Here is a 21,393-nt window from a genome sequence, read left to right as displayed (position 1 = left end):
AAACTTGCACCCAGAGCAACCTCACACTGCACGTATCTCGTCGAAAAAGCCAAAGCTTGTGCGGCCAGAGCGCTGCAGCCAACCTCTTTTTCGAAATTCTCAAGTCTTATGGATATAGCTTAGGGTAAGATACACGCCTCTCGATAATTAAGGAGCCTATGAGAAAATGAGGACAATTCCGGATTGCCGCACATCGCTGGTGGCTAGAGTGCTGGTCTCGGTTGAAGCTGCTGCCTCCGGCTGGCTGTCGCGTCCTGCTGCTTCCTGCATTGGCCTCCGCGGCTCATCAGTAAATGCCCTCTTCAAGCCTAGCCTAAAGTCTTTAGGGTCTCGCATTCGACTCAGGCATTATAACGTACTTCGCATGCTGGCTCTAGAAGTCCTGTGGCGGTATCTACCAGCACGGCGAGTTACTAGCTCCAGTCGCGCGAGTCTCCCTCACACACTTTTCTCTGTTGGTATTGCACCACGTCAGAATGTGCTTACACACTCCAGTTTCACAAATATTCAGATGAAACACCCTAGTGTAGTTCGACGCGGGGAGCGTCTTGCGTGGTCTCGTTGCTCTGTGCGTACCCAGTAGGTGGGCCATGCCATCACGTCGTCTAAAAGGGCTCGGGCGCTGGAAGGCCACTACTAAGGAGTGTTTGCTCATCCTAATTCTTGCTGGGCATCATTCTTTCGTGGCGAGACCCAGGCCTGAATACCTCTGATAGTGGAATACTCGTGTTCAGAGTATTTTATCCTTGACGCTCATCCAGTCCACTTCCATATCATTGATTCTTGTCCTCCCTTTGCAAGTTGGCGCCGCAGAATTCCGTGGGCAGTAGAGTTTTAGTGGAATAGTTTAACTTCACATAGCCGTTTCTGCGCTCTCCCAAGCCATTCTTGGTATTGGCAGAGTCCTTAAAACAAATGGTCATGAAATAGCCCCCAGCAGTTTGGTTTGCCTACACAAGCGGACCACCGCCTAACAAAGCGGCGAGCGCTAGACCGCGTAGAAGTTTTATAGCGTGGCTGTGCTGGAAAATTTGCGGAGGTCCTGTTTCTGCTTTAGTTTTGTTTGTCTAGAGCACTTGAAACTTAAGTGGAGAAGCGCTGCCGTCAGTTCCCTTCTCTGCTGCCGTCCTAATCAACGTAAAATATACCTGTCTTTCACTTATCGGTTACCATGCATTTAAACCACTTAAGTTTTAATGACAGTGTTTTTAAATATCAGCCTATAAGTACCTTCCGTATCTTCGAAAAGAAAGCTAGATGTAGAGTTCTCAAATTTGAATCCGCGTGTGAGTAGAAGAGGCATTTGGAAGTGGTTTAGTTTGCCTAGCCGCAATTGATCCTGGCACCAATTTCTAGCCTAGCATTACAGAAGGCACCGTATGCTTGGGAGCGGCTTTCCTGTTCAGGCATTGGCTATTTGCGCTTGCTTACCTCATTTCTGGTTTGACTCGGCTGCAAAGCATTGATTTAGAACGCGCCACGTGCGTCGACGGCGAGCTTTTTCTGTCATAATAAAAAACTTATATCATCCGCTGGCATGATATATAAACCGAGCAAATCAGTGCTCACAATCTAGACAAATGACTCCCTAGCACATCCAGTAAAATGAATCGCAGGGATGATACCGAGCATTTTTAACGGCCCTTACTAAAACGTCGCCCAATTTGATTAAATTATCTTCGCTGCTAAGTGGCACTCTTGCATGTAATTAATTGGAGTCTTCACCGGGATAATGACTGCGGAGCTTCGTTAGAGTTCATTTGGCCAATGAAGTATTACTTGTCACCTGCTACTTAGCCTTAGTTGCGCAATTGCTTGTGCTGAATTTCGTTACATGCCTGGTAGGCATAAAAAGCGATAAATTAATCTCATTTTTTTATTGCAGTGTCGCCCTCACCACCAAACGACAGACAACCCACGACTATGACCGAAGGTAAACACATATTGTGTCTCGGTATATGAGTTATCGGAGTGAACAACCTTTTTGCTCTGTCTAACAAGAAAAATTACATAACCGTACAAGATTCTCATCATTCGTATTAATGTGGGTACCATCTCCTTTCTCTGTTGTAATACGGTAATTACCACGCGCTTATCAGTGTAGCTTAAGTACTGAAATGGTCGGCGAATTCAGAATTGTCAATACAAGCAGTAACTAGGTTTAAGTAAACGTCTAGACATGTCAGTTTTATTAAGAATATATAGGGGGCAAAAATTAATGAAAACAATGACATTTGTTGTCTTTTTCTTTTATATGTGCTAATGACGCTTTCCCACCGATGATCCGTTGCTTGTCATGTAACGGGGACCTCGGTCAGCGCTTAAAAGGCGGCAAAACAAGGGCGTTGAAACAGTGTCCTAGGTCTGTCAGTGTCAGCAGGCTCCTGCTCTGAGGGGTCGCAATGCGACTAGGCTAATGCCCTTCACAATGGCCCCAGGGAGAGCAGGAGTTATCCTTGAAGACTCATGGTGCCCACTTCACAACCGGCTCATAGTGCGGTTTGAAGCGTTGGACATGCGCAGTGCCGCGACCATGTCGCCGGAGATCGGCAGACGGCGTGAGGGGCTCAATAATGTAGTTGCCTGGGGATGTGCGATCCGGGACGTGGAATGGGCGATAGCATTTTTAAAGAAAATTCTTGGAGAGGCCGGGAGCACTGGAGGAGATCCATAGCCAGACGAGCGACACGGAAGGGAAAGCCGTGTCAAACAGACCTTCGTCATGGCGCTGTTTTTGGCGCCCTTGAGTGTCGGTCGTGAGCTTCCATGCAATCTGCAGGGAAGAACTGTGTCAATGGGAGCGGATGCATTCCGGCCGTAAGTCAAGAAAAATGGGGAAAAACCGGTCATGGAATGTGTAGCAGTGTTGTAGGCGCCCGTAATATAAAGTAGATCGAGGTCCCAGTTCGTCTTGGGACCCTGACAGACAAGGGTCCACAGGATCCCGCTGTGTCCGATCGCAATGCGGCTAGGCTAACGCCGTTCTTCTCTTTCAGAGTCATTTAAATGAGCACATGTATCGGATCCTCATTCATATTATAGAATTCTGAGTACTGATAGAATCCACGTACCACACCGGTCTTCAGATACTCTGCCTCGAACTTGTCGGCTTACCCCGCTTAATTTTTCACTGAGGACAGTGTACAAAAAAAAGGCCCGGCATAATGCAGTCCTTTATGAGACGAGTTTAAGGTGCCAACGATGTGGACTAGCAGTTGCTGCCCACCCAAACGTTTGGTTTTTACTTTCGCCTATCGAAATCAATAAAGGCTGTTAACACTCAAGGGATCAGTTTTGCGCCATTTTGACTGCTTTGTTACAGCTTTTGTGCACCTCTAGTCGATTCAATCTAAAATTCCAACTACTTTAAGGTAATTTGTTTTACTATTCATGAATATAAGGGCCTCAATACTGTATTTTTTGCAGGCCCAATAACATCGGAAACTAAAGGTACGGTTTTCTTTATGTAGTGAAAATTCCGTAGTTCCATTGCTCCAGCGCTTTGAATGCCGTATATTATTATCATCACAGCACTTTAAAGAAAGAGGGTAATACCTACGAGCTATATTGATAAGCATGATTTCGCTTGTGACCAGTGTTGTTGGTACTAGGACGGAAAGAAGTGTTGGTCTGTGCAAAGTCAATACGAACTGAACAGCGATTAAACAGCTAGGTAGGCGGGGAAGGTCCCGCATGCTGTACTGGGACGCATGTGCTCATGCTTATTCCTGTACGACTTGAACTAAGCAGTGACATGAAGCATTCTGCCGTTTGCTAAAAACGGCATAGCGAGAACAGAAAATAACCTGTATCGAAATAGCCTGCGAAGCAAAAAAAAGGGGTGGCCGACAGAAAGTTCGGCACCAAGCTCGCATTTCAAACCCTTCAGGGAATGCTTCGCTTAAGCCATATAGGCCGGCGTTCTTCCGTGGAAACACCCCTGGTTGCCCATTGCCCTGCCCTTGACATGGCCCACCCACTGCATAGCAGCCAACCTCTTGGTCCTTCCTGTGGCAGCCATCGTCCACTTGCGCACTTCTCCACTAATAACCTGCAAAGCCAGTGAGGAACCAGCAATCTCCACCCTCTTTACTCTCGCGCTTCCTCTTCCCCCTCTACCTTAAATGTAGAGGGGGTTTCGCTGGAATTAGACTCATTGCGAAAGTACGTTGCGTAAGTTTAAGTAAACTAATTTATCACGTAATTATGGTCTTCCGACTGGCGCCGTACAGTCAACAATAGAATGCAGGGCTACATTGTCTGAACCAAGGTTCACATTTTTGGCTGTGAAAACCGGAATCCTGCGTTCAGCCAGGAACACAGATGCAGAGTTCTACACGCGACAGAAAACAAGTCTCTCGCCTACTAATAGCCAGTACACGTCGCTACTGTGGTGGAGGGAAACATGAGACATTTTGCGGAAATTAACAAATGCAAACTCGTCACCCTGAGGGAGATATCAAAGCACTTATGAAGGAAGTCGCAGTAGAGTTGCAGTTTACAATGATTCCAAAGCAATTGTTCCTAACACATCCGCAAGGCGAAAATATCCACTTATTTACGACGCTTACTGAATGGTAATACTGAGTAGTGCTGAATAGTAATAGTAGCAGAAATCATCCTGGGAAGGTTCCAAGGCTAAAAGCTTTTGGAACTGCTTTAACCCTGGGATGTACACGAACGATGAGTGCGACTCGCGTGCGGAGAAGCGGTGTCCTTGGGAGAACTGACTTCGCCGAAAGTAACAAGCGCGTGCACCAGGCACTATTGAGGCAGCAGGTCTTTGTCCAGCGGAAGTGAATACTAATTTTGAAATGCAAGCAGTCTGATTAGGCTAAGTACGTCATAAAACGTTTTATATCTCGTACGGCCACTGCTTAAGGTTAGAAATGAGAATACAGCTGTCATGTAAGGATACACTAGCAGCGACTGGGAATGCTTTTGTTCTCCTAATGGTTTCGTTCAATAAATCAGGCCTTATTTGGGACGAGCATACTTTGAGGGGAAGATCAACAACGGGAGTTGGAGGTGCAACAGCAAGCACTGCCGCCATGCTTCCACTTTTTCGCAACATGAGTCATGAAGCGTTCGTCAGCCCTAAGTGCATTTTACTGTAGAGCCCATCCGGCACTCGTAGCGCCGATTTTGCGAATTTAGATACAACACTGATGTATTTGACTTACGGTAATTTACAAGATGCCGCGTAATATAACTCAAGAAGCCATATTTGAGACTTCGTGACTACGCTGAAGCTGAGAATGAATGTCGCACCTCGAAAACACGCATATTGTCGCCTAGTGGTCTTTCTATAGTGGAGCTGCCGCAGTCTCCCAGATGTTATGCCGCTCGGCTGGTAGTCGTAGTTTACGGAGCCCTCCACTACGGCGTCCTGCACAGCCTGAGTCACTTTGGTGCGCTAACCCTCCATGAACTGTGCATCATTTCTATAGTGGAATAAAGTGTAATGTCTGGAACCAACACATGAATGATCTGTATTGAGTTTCTTATCTCTTGATTAGGAAAGTTTCTTATGAACTGTATGTTCAGGCTTACTCAACTGTATCTAGACGGCACGTTCAGAAATCCTCGAAATTGAGAGACCCATTAGCATTATTTAGGCATAACAGTGTAGTCCTTGTAGTCATTGCTTAGATGGGATTACGGCCGGTTCAAATGTGGGGTTGCGATGTCCCCCAGGTGGTCCAAATTATTCCGAAGCCCTCCACCACGGCACCTGTTTCTTCCTTTGTTCTTTCACTCTCTACTTTATTCCTTCCTTTATGGCGTGGTTCATGTGTCCGCTGAGATGTGAGGAAGATACTGCGCTATTTGTCTTCCCCAATAACAAATTTAATTTAATAAGCATTTTGAATCTAATCAGTGCCCTCTTAACAATTGACGGAACCCGTGACAAGCGCTTGTCGTCTTCACGGCTGCCGCCACATGGCAGATGACTTTGAATGTTCAAAAACATCGCGTGGACCTCATCCAAAACATAAGGATGAATAATTCTCTATCCACCTTAAAATTCCTATTCCTTCACATCTGAGGTTCCGGGTTCCTCGTTTAGTCTGAATTCTTGCAAACATTGCGTCCGATTTATACAAGGAAGGTAGTTACTCCACATCTCACCAGGTCGGGCATGAAGTATGACCTGTAGGAAGTTGTACGCCCAGCTTGAGTTGCATTTTGTTTTTCATTACGACTATTTGATATTCCAAAGCACCCATACACAAGATTTAAGAACACCACAAATGGTTTAAAAAAATTAACTGCACCACCCAGCTATAATTGCTACCTAGAATATTATGCGGTCTCTGGTTGTAGGTAAGCTAGTGTATATTTCGAGTCTATCCTAAGAGCGATTAAATTCTAATGTCTTTCTAGATCACGACTCCACCGTTAAAACATCAAGGGATTTTGAGGAAGGTGACGGTATGTTGACTTCTTCATGAGCATGCCGTAAGAATGTATCAAAACGTATGGGAACTCATTTATGGAGTACAGTAAAGCAATCAAACGCAGTGTCATCATTATTTATAATTCGGCACAACCGCTTGTCCTTCCCGTAGCTGCCACTACGTTGCGCAAGGCTTTGAACACTCAACTATAACGCGTGAACATTATCCATGCCATAACAGAATGATAGAGTTGCTTGAGAATGGAACGTGAAAGGTCAACAGTCCCTAATTCTTGATGTTATAGAAAGCTTTACAGCGTCAAGACAGTTCACTGCCTGTTAGGAGGTAACTAACCTTCGTAGTTCAGGGCTGTAACTGCAATGTCGCATGTAATTACATTTAAAAAAATGTTGTCATCAGAAATGTTAAGATTTCACGTGCCACCTCCGAAGTGGGGTCAGCCCGCGCTTTTCTGAATTTATATCTGGGCATTGAAACACGTAAGGCTTTCAAACACGTACGTAATTAACTTTTTATAAACAAATGAATACCGAACTGCACATGGTCTTACATTCTTAATACACATAAAGCAAATAAGCCTTTTTTGATCTATGGAATATAGCGGTCACATAAAAAATTTGTAAAAAGCCCTCGGCACTGAAGCTCAACAAATTTTTGCTATTACGACGAGTTGCGTGCACTGGAGAGGTTGCTTTGCCTGCAAGCTTCTCTAAAGCGCATGTATTTTGACGCGATGCAGGCAATACTTGGGTAAGACTGATAAGGATATTACTTGGGTGGGCTGCACACCTCTGAATAAAGAAGCCAAACTGTAATATTTAGAAAGAGAATTATTTCATATCAGTTAACCAGCCTGGTACTTCATAAGAGTTCTGATGTACTACGGCAGTGGCAATGCTATATTCAAAAAAAGCGCTGTTCTAACTCAATGTCTATTTTTAAAACTGTGTAAAGTCTCAGATGAAACACCCTGTAATTTTCTTAAGAGAATTACATCCTGAACGACGAGATAGCGTGCGTTCTATTAATTGCGCAGCTCGTTAATTTAGTCAACATTGACTGTTTCCATTGTTTTTATAGATATTACCGAACTATCTACCTCAACTACAGGTGAGCCTTATTTTAGCAATATACACAGGAAGTGACACGGTGTCAAAATTTCCAGATGAACATCAAGTTCCACTGCTTTATTTAGTAAGCGTTTGGGAACCACGCATAATATTCATGTGGAGTATTTACAAACAACACACTCGAGCCATTTTAAGTTACTACCTACAGTTCATAAAAATGCAGTGCTGCGTTTCTTTCTCAAACAAGTGTTTCTCAAACAAGTCAGTGTCCAAGCTTGCTAGCCATTCTCCTGTCATCTTAATGAGAAAATTTCAAGTATCGAGTGTCATTGTTTGTCGTCCCAAAGTTTTATCTTAGAAATTGCAGCCTACCGGCAGGTAGTTGAGTTAACCAGCGGGAATCCTTGGTAGCGCTAAATATTAACGTTTGGTTACAGGTTTAAGGCTAAATGATAGATCGTGGAATTTGGTGCCAACGATAACGCAGGAGAACGCAGTTAACACAATTTGTAAATCCAAGCTGTCGTTCAGATTACAACTCGCGCACAGAACAGACTCGTGACATGGGTCGGAAGTGGTATAGCCCCTTTTAAGGCAGGGGACTGCCGTTCAAAAAAAAAAATATAGTGGGAAGGAATTGTCTCGCTTCTCGTGCACACCTCAGTCACGCTGTGAAGAAAGTTATGAAGGAGGTGTGACAAGGAGAGAAAGATGTGCCGTAACGGAGGCCTCCATAAGTTTTCAAACAAATAGGAGTCTCGCACAGGCACTGCGCAGCACACAGCTGCCCTAAGCGTGTCTCCATCCTCAAAAAGCGCTTATAAGTGTATTCCTATGTCATACTGGGGATTAATATCATAATATATTATGAAAAGCAGTAACTGCTGCTAGTCGCACTACTTATTTCCGGCACAAGTTTTCTCCGCTCCGCATAATGAACACTATAAACCTCGTCGTTTACTCCAAAACGCAAGCGAATTTCTTTGGCGTCGCCGGTCTGCGCTCGGAAAATCTCTTGCTTCTTTAGAAAGGTTGACTATTAATTTTGGTGCCGATCCGCCGCGACGGCTCAGTGGTTAGCACGCACGGTTAATTAGGCTGAGAACCGGCGTTCTTGTCTGACGCAACGGACGCGTTTCGACGGAGGCGAACCACGAAAGGCGGCCGCGTGGTGTCGGATTGTGTGCATGGTAGAGAAACCTTGTTGGTAGAAATTATTTCGAAGCAAACCACTACGGCAACTTTATCTCATTCGCATTTCCAACTTTTTTAAAGTGACTTTGCTTGTGATGTAGGATCTGTTAGCCTTTTCACCATCTACTACAATTACACAATTCTCTCCATGCCACAAAATTCACTTGTTGAAGGAGCGTTCTCACATATTTCAGTTTTTAAAGGAAAAATCTCTGCAGATTAGGTAGATCCGCTGCTTAGGCGCCTATAGTTTTCAAGCTGGGAATGAGCGAAAAAATCGCAAGGCGAAGTCGCAAGGACGTGAATGCATAACGTGACCTTCGTTGCCTCCTCAGGCTGACGCTTGTTGCTCCAACCTTAAATCCACGTGACATGCTCCGTGATGTGACATGTACTGGTGGGCATTGGTGTGCAGGTTTCAAAGTCGCGTATTCCGGCCAAAACTACTATTGCTAAATGGAAAATCCAGTCTTATCCGCGATTTACCTGGTTAAGTTAAATGAACATTAGTTGCGACAGAAAAGTATTTCCTGCATTTGTGCCTCGGCTTTCATCTTGCGATAAGCCATCTGAGCTCCTCGTTGAGTCTTCGTTGCCTCTATTCGGAAACTCTGCAGTCAATTGGTAGTCAACATTTAACTGTAAGTCCCCAGCAACTTCATCATTCACCTCTTAGATCTCGCTCTTATCGCGCTTCTATCTTCTTTCTCGCTTTTCCTGTTTTTCGCCCTGCATATGTTTTCCGCGTCCCGTTTAGCAAAGCTATATTGCCTGCGACAATGTGCTTCGGCTTGGGGCCTCGCTCTATCCACTGAACCGGTGCACTCATGTTGGCGCGCCTTTTGCGCTGTTCACCTCACCGTGGCATTCTTTCTTGCTTTGTAATCTTTGGCCGGATGGGCTTTATAATTTTTCGTTTGCTGCACTTCTTTCTTCAGACATCATCTATTGTAATTAATTTGGCGTCTGCATGTGCAGGCAGCCGCCGTACTCGCTCTGCATCTCCACACCTTTTTCCACTCTGCTTCAGCTGGCTCGGCGCTCCCCTGAGTTTACTAGTTGCCTTTCTTTTGCTGCTGCTCGCGTGACGCTCCTCTGAGATTACTAGTTTCCTTACTTGTCTGCTCCTGGCGCGATGCTCCTCTCAGCTTACTAGTTTCTTCCCTTTGGCTACAACTGGCGCAGCGCGCGTCTGAGCTTACTAGTTTCCTTTTTTGGCTGCGCTGGCGCGGAGCTCCTCTGAGCTTATTAGGCTGCTGGCGCGACGCTCTACAGAAAACATGGTTAACTAGCGGCTCATCTCATGTTAGCACACTAACAATCCTGAACGGAACATTTAAATCAGTATCTTACCCAGCATCCCATGTCTGTCTGAGCTCTACAATGATGTCTGGAAAACCAGCTCACTCCAAATTACTGGACTTACAAATTGCATTGATGCGCTAACATTGAGGAAAAAGAAATTTGTAAGATTCATTTTAACATAGGACAATGTTATTTAAGCAATTTTTTGCGCATCTGTTCAGGTCACAGTGCACGTTCTCACAGGGAATGTTTGCGGCATCTAAATGTTCTCATTCGATTTCCATTCTGAGTTTCCTCGTTTTGGCTGCTGCTGCCGCAACGCTCCTCTGAATGTGTTTCCTCCCTTTGGCTACAGCTGGTGTGAAGCTCCTCTGAGCTTACGACAGTTTCCTTCCTATGGCTGCAGCAGCTGAGACGCTCCATTCAGCTTACTAGTTTCCTCCCTTTGGCAGCTGCTCACGCCGCACTCCTCTCAGCTTGCTAGATATTCTTTCCTTTGGCTGCCGCTGGCGCGACGCTGCTCTGAGCTTACGACAGTTCCCTTCCTATGACTGCCCCTGGCCCGACGTCCTTTGATTTTACTAGCTCCCCTCCTTGCTACAGCTGTTGTGACGCTCCTTTAAGTTTAACAGAGTTTCTGCTTTTGGCTGCTGCTGGCCCACTGATCCTTCGGGCTTACTAGTTTCTTCCCTTTGACTGCAGCTGGCGCGCCGCTCCTCTTAGCTTACTAGAGTCTCTCCCTTTGGCTGCAGCTGCCACTACGCTCCTGTGTGCTTTCTTGCTACCTCTTTGTGGCATCTGTGGGCACCATGCTCCTCTGAGCTTACTAGATTTTCCTTCTTTATCTGCTGCTGGCATCATGCTACCTTTGGCTGCAGCTGGTGCGATGATACTCTAAGCTTACTAGATTTCTTCCTTTTGGCTGCTGCTGATGCGAGGCTCCTCTGAGCCTCGCATCCCTTTGGCTACAGCTGGCGCGAAGCTCCTCCGAGCTTACGACAGTTTGCTTCCTATGGCTGAAGCTGGCGCGACGTCCTTTGAGCTTACTGGTTTCCTTCCATTGCTACAGCTGGCGTGACGCTCCTGTAAGATTACTAGAACTTCCTCCTTTTGGCTGCTGCTATTGCTACGCAACTCTGGGCGTACTAGTTTCTTCCCTTTGGCTACAGATGGCGCGGCGCTCCTCAGAGCTTACTACAGTCTTCTTCCTTTAGCTGCAGCTGCTGAGACGCTCCGCTCAGCTTACTAGTTGCGTCGCTTTGTCTGCTGCTCACGCCGCACTCATCTGAGCTTACTAGAGGCTCCTCCCTTTGGCTGCAGCTGGCACGACGTTCCTTTGAGCTCATTAGAGTTCTTACTTTTGACTACAGCTGGATCGGCAATTCTCTGAGCTTACTAGAATTGCCTTCCTTTGGCTGCAGATGGCGCGACGTTCCCCTTAGCTTACGACAGTTTCCTTTCTATGACTGCAGCTGGCGCGACGTCCTCTGATCTTACAAGTTTCCTCCTTTTGGCTGCAGCTGGCATGACACTCCTCGAATGTTAGTAGTTTCTTACCTTTGTCTGCTGCTGCCTCGAGGCTCCTCGGAGCTTATTAGTTTCCTCTATTTGGCTGCAGCTGGCGCGTCACTCCTCTGAGCTTACTAGAGTTTCTCCCTTTGGCTACAGCTGGCGCGACGCTCGTGGGAGTTAATCATATTACACGTGTGCTCCTCGTTTCTCACAAGATTCTTGGTAGGGGCCGCGTTAAGTAGGGCTTTCCCACTAAAATCTGCCTTTTCCTAAAGGCTCTGAGGCGAGACTGCGCAGGTTCATTTTTTTTTATTAAAAGCCTAGACCTTGGTTCCTTCAGAAGGGTTATTTTTCTTCCCAAGGAATATCCTACATGATTTTTTTTAATTTGTGATAGAAGGTAGTGGTCTGATGACATGCATGACTTTCGGCCTTAGGCGAGAACAGGATTCTGCTCCTTGCGAGAGGTGTTCCTCGATAAGTTAGCCGATGGGGATTTCGGAATCATTATCACCGTTAGCTTCAACTCTACTCGAAGCTCACATTCGTACAGCTTGTTCGACAGGGATCTGTGCTCGGCTTGTCTTCACTACATTGCCGGGCGAGCGGCATAACTTGGACGTGCTATGCAGGTGGTGACGTCGTCTATTTTTCAGCGATTTTCAACTGAACGCCCTCAAGCCTTCAAACAGCGGTCGTTTTAAATACTCCAATATTTTCTTGAGTCTTCAGTGTTGCCATTCAGTACAACAACCATCAAGGAAGACAATCTTCCAGTGGCATAACATCCTAATCTGGCCAAGATGGCATCAGTGGCACGCACTATGCACTCAAGACTAATATAATTTGGTGCTCCCCGAGGATGCTCTATCGTTACGAAATACGCAAATGTATGCATTCCCTAAGGCTTCATCTTTCGCGGTATATTCCTCCTCATGAAATGCATAATCCTGGCAGCAGTCACGGGTGCCTTGAGGGAAACAGCTTATACCTCCTTTGTTTGCATGTTTGCAGGGAAAAAGTCGATTTATAAAGTTATATGGTGTCTTTTCTTGTGTGCAAATTCTGCGTTGACGTCTTTCACGGAGCCCACACTTTTGAACCTGAATTCACAACGCTGTTATCAAGTGCAAACTGGTAATTTCCTGAAAAGAGAAAACAAGCATAGAAGCTCGTTTCTATTAGGCTGAAAAATAATTGCTCATTTTTGCTATACCAATTTCAAAGTAATATTTCCACTCTACTTTAACAGCGACCGATGTGAACACAAAGGCGACTGACGGTATGTGGTAGATACATCTTTGATTGGGCAATGTATTTTATGAACGTTTTTGCATTTCTGTTGTGTGCACAGAGCAAGTTATTCGACTTCGAATCTTTTGATTTGTTTTCAGTTCTCAGTTAAAGCTTATTAGAACTTCTTCGCTTTGGATGCAGCTGGCGCGAGGCTCTTTGCTCGAATTGCACTGAAACACTCATATTAGGAAGGAACTGCGTAAGGTTAATCTTTCACTGCGGCGATCTATTTTATGCAATTTTTTGCGTTGCTTTTCAGCTCATTGTGCACGCCGGTCTGTTAATGTCGGAGTAGTAATAATGCAAATTGTGCCAGACAGATAGATCGCGCCGAGTTGTCATGCCTCTAACGGCGCACTGCCCAGCTGTTAAGACATGTATAATTGCTTCGGCACGTGGCTATTATCACATTCCCCCAGTGCGGCTTCAGATTAGGTTGCTCTTCACGAGGAAAGCGAGCAATAATAGTTTCGCAAGCCTCAGTTTTTGATAGATATTTCTTCGGAAGGCATTTTTGCACATAGCTTTTCGGGAAGCTGTCTTCTGCACGTCGGCCTTTTGATGTCCGAGTGCTTTTGTTAAGTTTTTATTCACATTTCAAATTTTGTTGCAACTCTTGTCAGGTGGGAACTTCACACAGATGTCGTCGACGCTGCCGGAATGTGCTATTGTCTCTTCCTGTGCTATTAGCTATTATTACATTCGACATACGAGCGAGGACTTTTATTTTTAATTTTTCAGGACATGCAAGGATATTCACTTATGCTAATTTTCTGAATAGCTCGAAATTTGATGGAAATGCAATCTGGACAGCTCACGATTCTTTCGCTTCTTATTTTGCGACGAGTTGTTCCGGTTTTTTAACTGAAGGTCTATGACATAGGAATTTTGCCAGTTCAGTGAGAGGTGGCAGCCATGAAGCTGCTCAGGAATGCGGTGCTAATCTGGAAAGTGCCGTGACTCAAAGCGTAGCCTTCGCGATGTGGTTAATTTCTGGTACGAATAGTCAACTCTCGCCCAGGCTAACAAAGTGTGAGCTAGCTGCGCTTCTCGGTTACGTTGAGCGCGTGCCAATAACTGCGGCCAGTATACTCTCCTTTTGGTGCGACAACCTCTGGGATAATCGAGCATTTTTTATCAATGGCTAGTCCTAAAAACAATGAGGAATAACGTGCCCTCTGACTTCCAGCCACCATCAAATTGTTCCGTGCAGGTATTAACCTGTTTTGTGGTAGTTACATGTCACGCTTGTGCGTCCTATGTTCAGAAACAATATTCTGGTTTATTTGATGGGCTAAGCGGGGGCCATATATACACACATACGGAACAACGTTACGTAATCATGGACGTCTGTTTGCTTTGCGGAAAGTGTCCCCCTCTCAGGCCAGGCCTGCATGAATAAGGTAACAAGTATTCTGCGATTTCGCGTAAAACCACGAACTCAAGCATACTTCGAGGATTTCTGTTAGTATACCCACGTTCTTCTTCTTTATGCTATGTTATGGACAACAAAGGGAACGATATTAGAATTGAGTTTTACTTTTCTCAAACAAGAGTTTGGGAACAGAGAAGGCTGAAAGGAAATGATAATTCGCTTATAATGCAATCTGAACAGTTAAATTCAACAGCCCCCAATAACAGCCTGACAACAGCCCCCCAGAGCTCCCAATGAACGAAGTCAACGCACATGGCAACAGCGCATATGTAGATAGTTTTACGGGAAACGACGTAGTTGCGCACGCCAGGATGGTGCAAAGCTTGGCCTGAGATAGCGACTGAAGCAGCAGGAGCCCACCGTTCCGCGGCTACTCGTTTCGATCGGCCTAATCCAGCTCTCTTTTTCCTTTTCTTTCCACGCTCCTAACCACACATTCTCCTGTCTACATCCATTGCTTCCTTCTCATTTGCACCTATACAGGCGCGCGATTTCCTCCAAGAACGGGAAAAAAGTGTTAGGTTTTTATTATTTAAACCCAGTAGTCGTACGAAAGCATGTGTTTAGCTTGGTTGGCTGATGGTTTTGCTTTGCTGAATCGTCGGTACGTTTGGCAACGATATTAAACTGAGGTTAAGCTGTGATAAAGGTTTAGCTGATCTGATCGGGCCGCAATTGAAAGTTGATGAAGGAGACGATGTGGAATGTACAGCGATAACATTTGCTTTCCTGCAGTGGCCAGCACAGCTGACCTGTTCGCGCCGCGGTGGGTTCGAGACCGAGTGACGGCGATATTTACTCTACGTCGTTGTGGGCTGTTGCTGGGCTAGATTTGGCCAAAGTCAGTCTCAAGTTCATTCTCCTATTCGCACAGCTGGCGCTACGGCCGTGGGAGTGTGTCCCGAGGTTTCCTGTGTTACTCCGCGTTTCACCAAAATTCTTGTCTGGGCGTTTAGTGCTTTCTCACTAAAACCCGCGCTCTCCAAACGGCTCGTAAAAGACGAAAAAGACATTGGTTTTGAGTATGGAACGAGGTTATTTTGAATGATTATTTTACTCTCAGGGAATTTTCGAGATTTATTGTTTGAGATACGTTCAAAGGAAAGTTATGACATGCGTGACTTTCGGCCTTAGGCGAGAATAAGTGCTGCTTCTTGCGAGAGGAGTTCGTTGCGAAGTTTATCGATGGAGATTCCAGAATCTCTTGGCCGCTGTCACTTCTACTCTACGAGAATATCTCATCCGCGCAGGTTGTAGGACAGTGGCCTGTCCTCTTCTGGTCTTCACCATGTTGTCGGGCGAGCAGTATGTATTGGGCGTGCTATGTAGGCGGTGATGCCGTTTCTTGGCGCCTTTCAGCTGGAATACCTGAAGGCGTTCACACGGCTGGATTTAAACCACTACGATAATATGCTCTGTTTCCAGGGTTTCCAGTCAGTACACTAACCATCCTAACCATCCTTAGCATTAGGGGTGCGCTCTATGAACTGACAGCTAATAAAATTTGATGCTTTCCTGGAATGTTCTATTATAACGCTGATACGAAAGACTCCACTGGCTCTACCTGTCTCGGTATATTATCGTCGGCGTGTAATATATATTCCTTGCAGAACTCACGAGTGCCGATAGAGAATCTGCTTTATTTGAGGGAATCTGCTTATTTAAAGAGAAATTTGCAAGGTGGCCTTAGAGCGTGTATAGTGATTTTCAGTTCTCCACACGAGCTTGAGCAGAGATCCAGGGGCTCCCCAAGTTTTTCTGTGCTCTTTTTTTTCTATCAAATTTCCTACAGTCTGCGCATCACTAGTGCCGCCAACTATAGCTTAGTATTTCCCACCAATCGGTTACATAGATTCTTTCTACATTGTTCAACGCTATATGCTCTTGAAGTGTTCCCTCCACGCATCCATCGCCTCTCCTCAGTGGTGTTCACAAGGATAGCGTTTAAGCACGAAATTCTTTGCCTTTGTTAAAGCGCTGAAGAGTAGGACGCGGTAGTGCTTTGTATGCAGTCTTGTCGAAAGATAGAAGTAAATTGCATTAAAAATTTAATTGCGAAACAACTGTCTAGCTTAAGCTAATGCAGAGTTCTCCCTGTAAATATCAAAGTCCTATTACGAGGGAGGAGTTACAACACGCTGCTTTTCGCTGCGCGAGAAGTATGCCTATCAGAGAGTAGGTAGGATTCACCAAGCTTTCGAAGTCGCACAGCGTGGGTGACTGCTAGTGCGTCAAGTAGGGTCAGCTGAATAAGAGCTCACACTGGGCAATCGTAATCAAGAGTAAACATCTTCGCTCCGCGCGGGTAAGCATGCAGCCTCTTAAGGGGTTTCTTGACTGAAACTTGAAAATTCTGATTGTAATGGCACTGCGCCTCAACAGCAGTATACCTTATTGTATGAAGGTCAATTTCCTAGCATTCATCTAATATGCTGGGGCGAAAGAAATCCCAAGTTGAAGATCAAGAAAAGCATGGAATAATCAGACGGGCTTCTTTTTTGTTGAAGCGATGTTTATTGCCTCAGGGCATAAAAACTATGAAGGGAGAGATGAGTAAGATGCCTAAATAAATAAAACATTTGAGCTGATTTGATGAAATCAAGAAGTGAACGATGATATGGACCTTGTGTTCATGCAATATATTAATCCGGATTGTCCGGTGAGAGTCACACTTACGCCAGGTGCCGAATTCTCGTTGGCCTCAGCGCCGGGCAGTCCCACAACACAGGTGGTGGATATCCGCCTTACAGTCTCTGTTCTTGCAGACTTGACACCGGGGGCGGGGATATAAATCTTTGAAATGCGGCCACCTGCGTGTCACAGCTGGAGTTAGGGTAACCCCGACCCGTATCCTCCGAAGGCAACATCCTCTGCACGGGTAAGGCCACGGGGAGGGTTACTGCACACGGAGGGATTAGAGCACGTGTGCGGCGCCGGAGGTGTTCCTTTCTTGTTAAAAGGAGGGTGGTGTCATCCAGAGTGAGGACTCGATGCAAAGAAGAGGTTGGGGTCGAAAGGCGGATCGCACAATCTGCGCGGCGTTGTGCGCTCAGGAGGTCACCCGGGACCCACTAAATACGGATTTGTTGCGGGATGCGTGCCGCTAGACGATGGATGTCTTGGCAGATTTCTTGGGTGCGACTGACTCGTCGTAGTAGGCGTGTACGTGACTTAAGAGCGTCGGTGCGAATGACAATGCGGGCCGTGGGTAGCATGGGAACGGCGGCCACAGTCAAGTGCCTCTTGAACCGCAAGCACCTCCGCACAGAGGGAGGAAGGAGGTTCTGAGAGGCGAAACCTTGACGCGAAACCTTCAGAGCAGGCTTGCAAGGACAGTAAACTCCCGGAGTTGTTTCGCAGGCCTGGATGCTTGCATCACCGTACATAACGATGGATCCATGCGGCATATGGGCGTCTTGCTATGTAATTCGGTCGCGAAGCCACGATGCCGCGCGGATAGATGATGGCCGACGTAGATCAGTCGGGTTGGTATCGCTTAGCTGCACAAAACGCCAGTGAGGAAGAACTGGCGAAGGCGGCTATAGAATGGAGTGCAATGAATCATATGCCCTGAGTGTACACGTGGTGTGTGTAAGGCTTGGCTTTAGGCGGCGAGCATCCCGTCGTTGCTGCACCAGCTCATCTAGTGTATTCAGCTGCGCATGTTCTTGGAGCGCCACGATCGGGGAAATGCGGGGAAGGCAAGTGATGGCCCTCATTGCCTCTCAAAACAGCTTCTAGACGATCCCATTGAGCCCCCGTCAAATGCTGGAATTGGGCTTAAAAACGAGGCGTGGTTGCACAACCGCCCGCATCAACTGTCGTGCCACATGAGAACGGGCTCCGCCTGTTTTAGGAGAAATGCGTCTAATCAGACCCAACGCCTGAATTGCTTGCTTTTTAGCCTGACCTGACTCGTGTATTGTGAAGCGTTTTACGGTCGAACTTTCTTGAATTGGAGTTCCGGATAGATGGAGACGAGTTGGTGTTGCAGCCAGTTTACGGCGCCGCCAGCGGTTGGCGAATAACACGAACGTGCTTTTGCTCACTGAAAGCTGGAGACCAATTGAAGAAGCAAAAGTCGAAGTGATATCTATGGCTGATTGTAGGCCTGCTGCTTCAGTCATCAGGTCGTTGAGTGCTCCACACCGTTATGTCATCAGCATGCAATAAGAACTTAATCTCGGAGACATCATGCAAGCGCCAAGCAAGGGGGATAAAAGCAATATTAACTAATATTGGCGATAACACCGATCCCTGAGGAACGCCGCGATGAGGCACAAATAATCCGACGGCCTCACCACTGAGGCGTATGGCAAAGTGTCGGCTTTCAAGGAAGGATTTAACAAAATTGCGCACTCTAACGAGGAAATGCAGCATGTCAAGCGATTTCAGGATGACAGCATGACTGTTATTATCGTACGCCTTTTCAACGTCCATGGCCAGTACAGTACGTACATTGTGGCTGCGAGTTGAGGCCAGAACTGTTGACGCCAAGACAGCCAGTCCATCTTCTGTACCTATGGACGTACGAAAACAAATTTGGGCGGGATGGTAGAAATCATGGTGCTAAAGCCACCACGACAGTCGTGTGGCAAGCATTATTTCGGTAAGCTTGCATAATGTTGGCGTAAGCGATATAGGCTGGAAAATCTTGAGGTCTGTCGCGGCTTCCCCGGCTTTAAATGGGGATCAAAATAGCCGATTTCGAAGTTTCTGGTACGGCGCCTTCTATCCATACCTTGTTAATGGTGGCGAGGAGTTGAGGCAGTACAGCGGAACTTAAGTTCTTGTAAACATCGTACGGAATGGAGTCGGGACCGGGCAAAGTCTTCCGACGGGCCTCGTCTATTGCTGCAAGACAGTCGGGCATTGAAAATGGGCTTGCAATTCCCTCGGCGTCGGCTGTATATGGGAGCTTATCGACACGTGCTGGAATGGCAGCCAAGGGGGCTCCTATGACCCTTTGACGCAACACATACTTGGGGAAAAACATCCGCGCTGCCTCTCTGGCGAATTCATCTGTAGCTAAGTTAGCTGCGAAGCATGCCGTGGCCGCTGAGTCAGGACGACGGGAACCATGTTCCATTGCACGAAACGTTCGCTAGTGTGCAGCATTCGATGACTTTCTCGAAAACTGCTCACACCACGCATGCCACTGCCGTCGCGAGAGATCGCGCTCATATCTACGAGCGTTAGTAGTAAGGTAATTCAGCCTTGTCCGTGCTTGCGCAGAAGTCGGGTCTCGGGAAGCTGCCATCTCCGCTTGTCGGCAAGCAGCCCACAGGTTAAGCAGACAAGCATCCAGCGCCGGGCGATTCACGTCCGTCTAGGTGACAGCAGTAGCCTTATTCAGCGCAGTTTGTAAGCAGTCCACAAGTAGTGTAGATGATTGCAGACAGAGATCTTCGACGGTGGTGCGAAACTTGTCCCAATTGACCACAAAACACCTACGGCGTAATTGGCGGGCCCTTGATGGATGGAGACCGATGATAGGATATTGGTCACTACCCCAGCACTCTGGCTCCAGGTGCCACGATAGAGTCCCGGGTCCTGACCACCACGTAAGGTCCGGAGCACATGTTGGACTGCGAGCATGGTGCACAGTCCGCGTTGCTGAATCTGGATGGTTGAGTAAAACAAACAGTGCATCTGCGAATCCGTCCCGCACACGCCTACCACGGGGGCTTCAAGTGGGGTCCCCGCAGTCCCGATGAGGGGCGCTGAAGTCACCACCGACTAAAACAGGCCACCCTGAGTGTTGTCGTCGTAGAGTTAATAACCACCCCAGATTAATGCTGGGAGATCCACTGGCGGGTCTTACATAGTATGACACGACCACAACAGTTGTCTTGGGAAGCTTCACAGCTACTGACTTCGACTACCTCTTGATTTGAGGTGCACCAGTTCTAGAGAGAGGCGAACTTGAGGAAAACGCGCATCAATGTACACCGCCGCCTTTCCCGGAGGGGCATCAGTGTGCACACAACGGTCGTTCATTGAAGGAGACGTGTATCCATTAAAGCCCGGAATAGATGGCAAGGCATCGGTCTCCTTCAGTAGCAGGGCCCACCCACGGAGCTTGTTCATGCGAAGTCGAGATTTTAGCTCTCCCAGCTTTGTAGAGAGGCCTCTGCAGTTTCATTGGAACACACCACAACAACGTGCACTCGTCATTTTCGATTAGGCTTCAAAGCGTTGTAATAAAATTGATGTCAGGTTAGATAACTGGTTTACCATAAATCGGAGGAGGGATGTTGCTGAGTTATCCTGCAGTGCTGCAGTGCTGGTTGTCTACGGCGAGCAAGCAGTTCACAGCGTTGCCGTAGCTTAGAGACCTCAGCTAAAAGGCGTGCAATTCGGTCGTCAACTGCTGCCATGTCCTCCCGCAGAGGTTCTAGTATGCTGTGCTTTTGTGTAGCTTGCAGGTGACGGTGATCCTTACGCACTTTATCGCTGTACGACGGTTGGGCAGGGGCTGCAGGTGGATTGCAAGTTTGTTCAGAAAGCTACGGCCAGTCGTGTTCATCCCACTGAAGAGCAGCAGACCTGTTGGATGTCTGTATCGGGGCTCTGTTTTCATTATGAAGCACTTGCTTACGGATCCTACGCCGAAATATCTCAGTTGCTTTCTGTTTTGTTGGGCAAGTTTGAGAGCTGATCTCGTTGTCGTCAGTCTTGCAAAGCCTGCACCTGTAAGATGGTGTGCCTTGTGGGCGAGCTTCATCTTTGTTCTAAAAGGGCACGATCGGCGCATGTGGCCAGGTCTGAAACAGCTGTAGCAGTAGACAGCACTCGGTTTATAAGGGCGAGGCCACAGAATACAGCCAAAGTAGTAAAGTCGTTCTGGGAGAGTTAATGGTGCCTGTAGAGTGACGATGAACGAGAGCCCCTGACACGGTGACACGATGACACGGTGGGTTGGACAGTACAGCTCACGCTGGAGGGTCGTCTGGTCTTCAGCAACGTCGACGTTGTAAACAACACAGCGTTGTAGGTCCGAACCTTCTAGTAGGTACACCTGAACCGGCACCGAGACCTTGCTTGTAATCAATATGCACTTGAGCGTTTGCAGACGCTCGACAGCAGCCAAAGTCGGGAGCCACAGAGCGATGGTAATAGAGTAAGTTCTAGATGTGAAGCCACGAAAACCTTTGGT

At 46.9% G+C, this 21,393-nt stretch overlaps 1 protein-coding gene and 1 long non-coding RNA gene across 3 annotated transcripts in view; both read left to right on the top strand.

Moving 5' to 3' along the window:
- LOC144107736 (uncharacterized) overlaps nucleotides 1–21,393 on the top strand; it is a 360,923-nt gene that overhangs the window by 49,859 nt on the left and 289,671 nt on the right. The window lies entirely within an intron of this gene.
- The window catches only part of LOC144107012 (uncharacterized), an 88,201-nt gene that overhangs the window by 1,121 nt on the left and 65,687 nt on the right, over nucleotides 1–21,393 (top strand). Inside the window, exons 2-4 of the mRNA XM_077639989.1 lie at nucleotides 1,886–1,933; nucleotides 3,427–3,450; nucleotides 7,503–7,532. Coding sequence (XP_077496115.1) covers nucleotides 1,924–1,933; nucleotides 3,427–3,450; nucleotides 7,503–7,532 — 64 coding nt within the window. The 5' untranslated portion in view covers nucleotides 1,886–1,923. The remainder of the gene's footprint in view (nucleotides 1–1,885; nucleotides 1,934–3,426; nucleotides 3,451–7,502; nucleotides 7,533–21,393) is intronic.

The sequence above is a fragment of the Amblyomma americanum genome, chromosome 10 (genome assembly GCF_052857255.1).
Source record: "Amblyomma americanum isolate KBUSLIRL-KWMA chromosome 10, ASM5285725v1, whole genome shotgun sequence".
Classification (NCBI taxonomy): Eukaryota; Metazoa; Arthropoda; class Arachnida; order Ixodida; family Ixodidae; genus Amblyomma; species Amblyomma americanum.
Note: the sequence above shows the minus strand (reverse complement) of the source record. Positions and strands in the feature narration are given on the sequence as shown.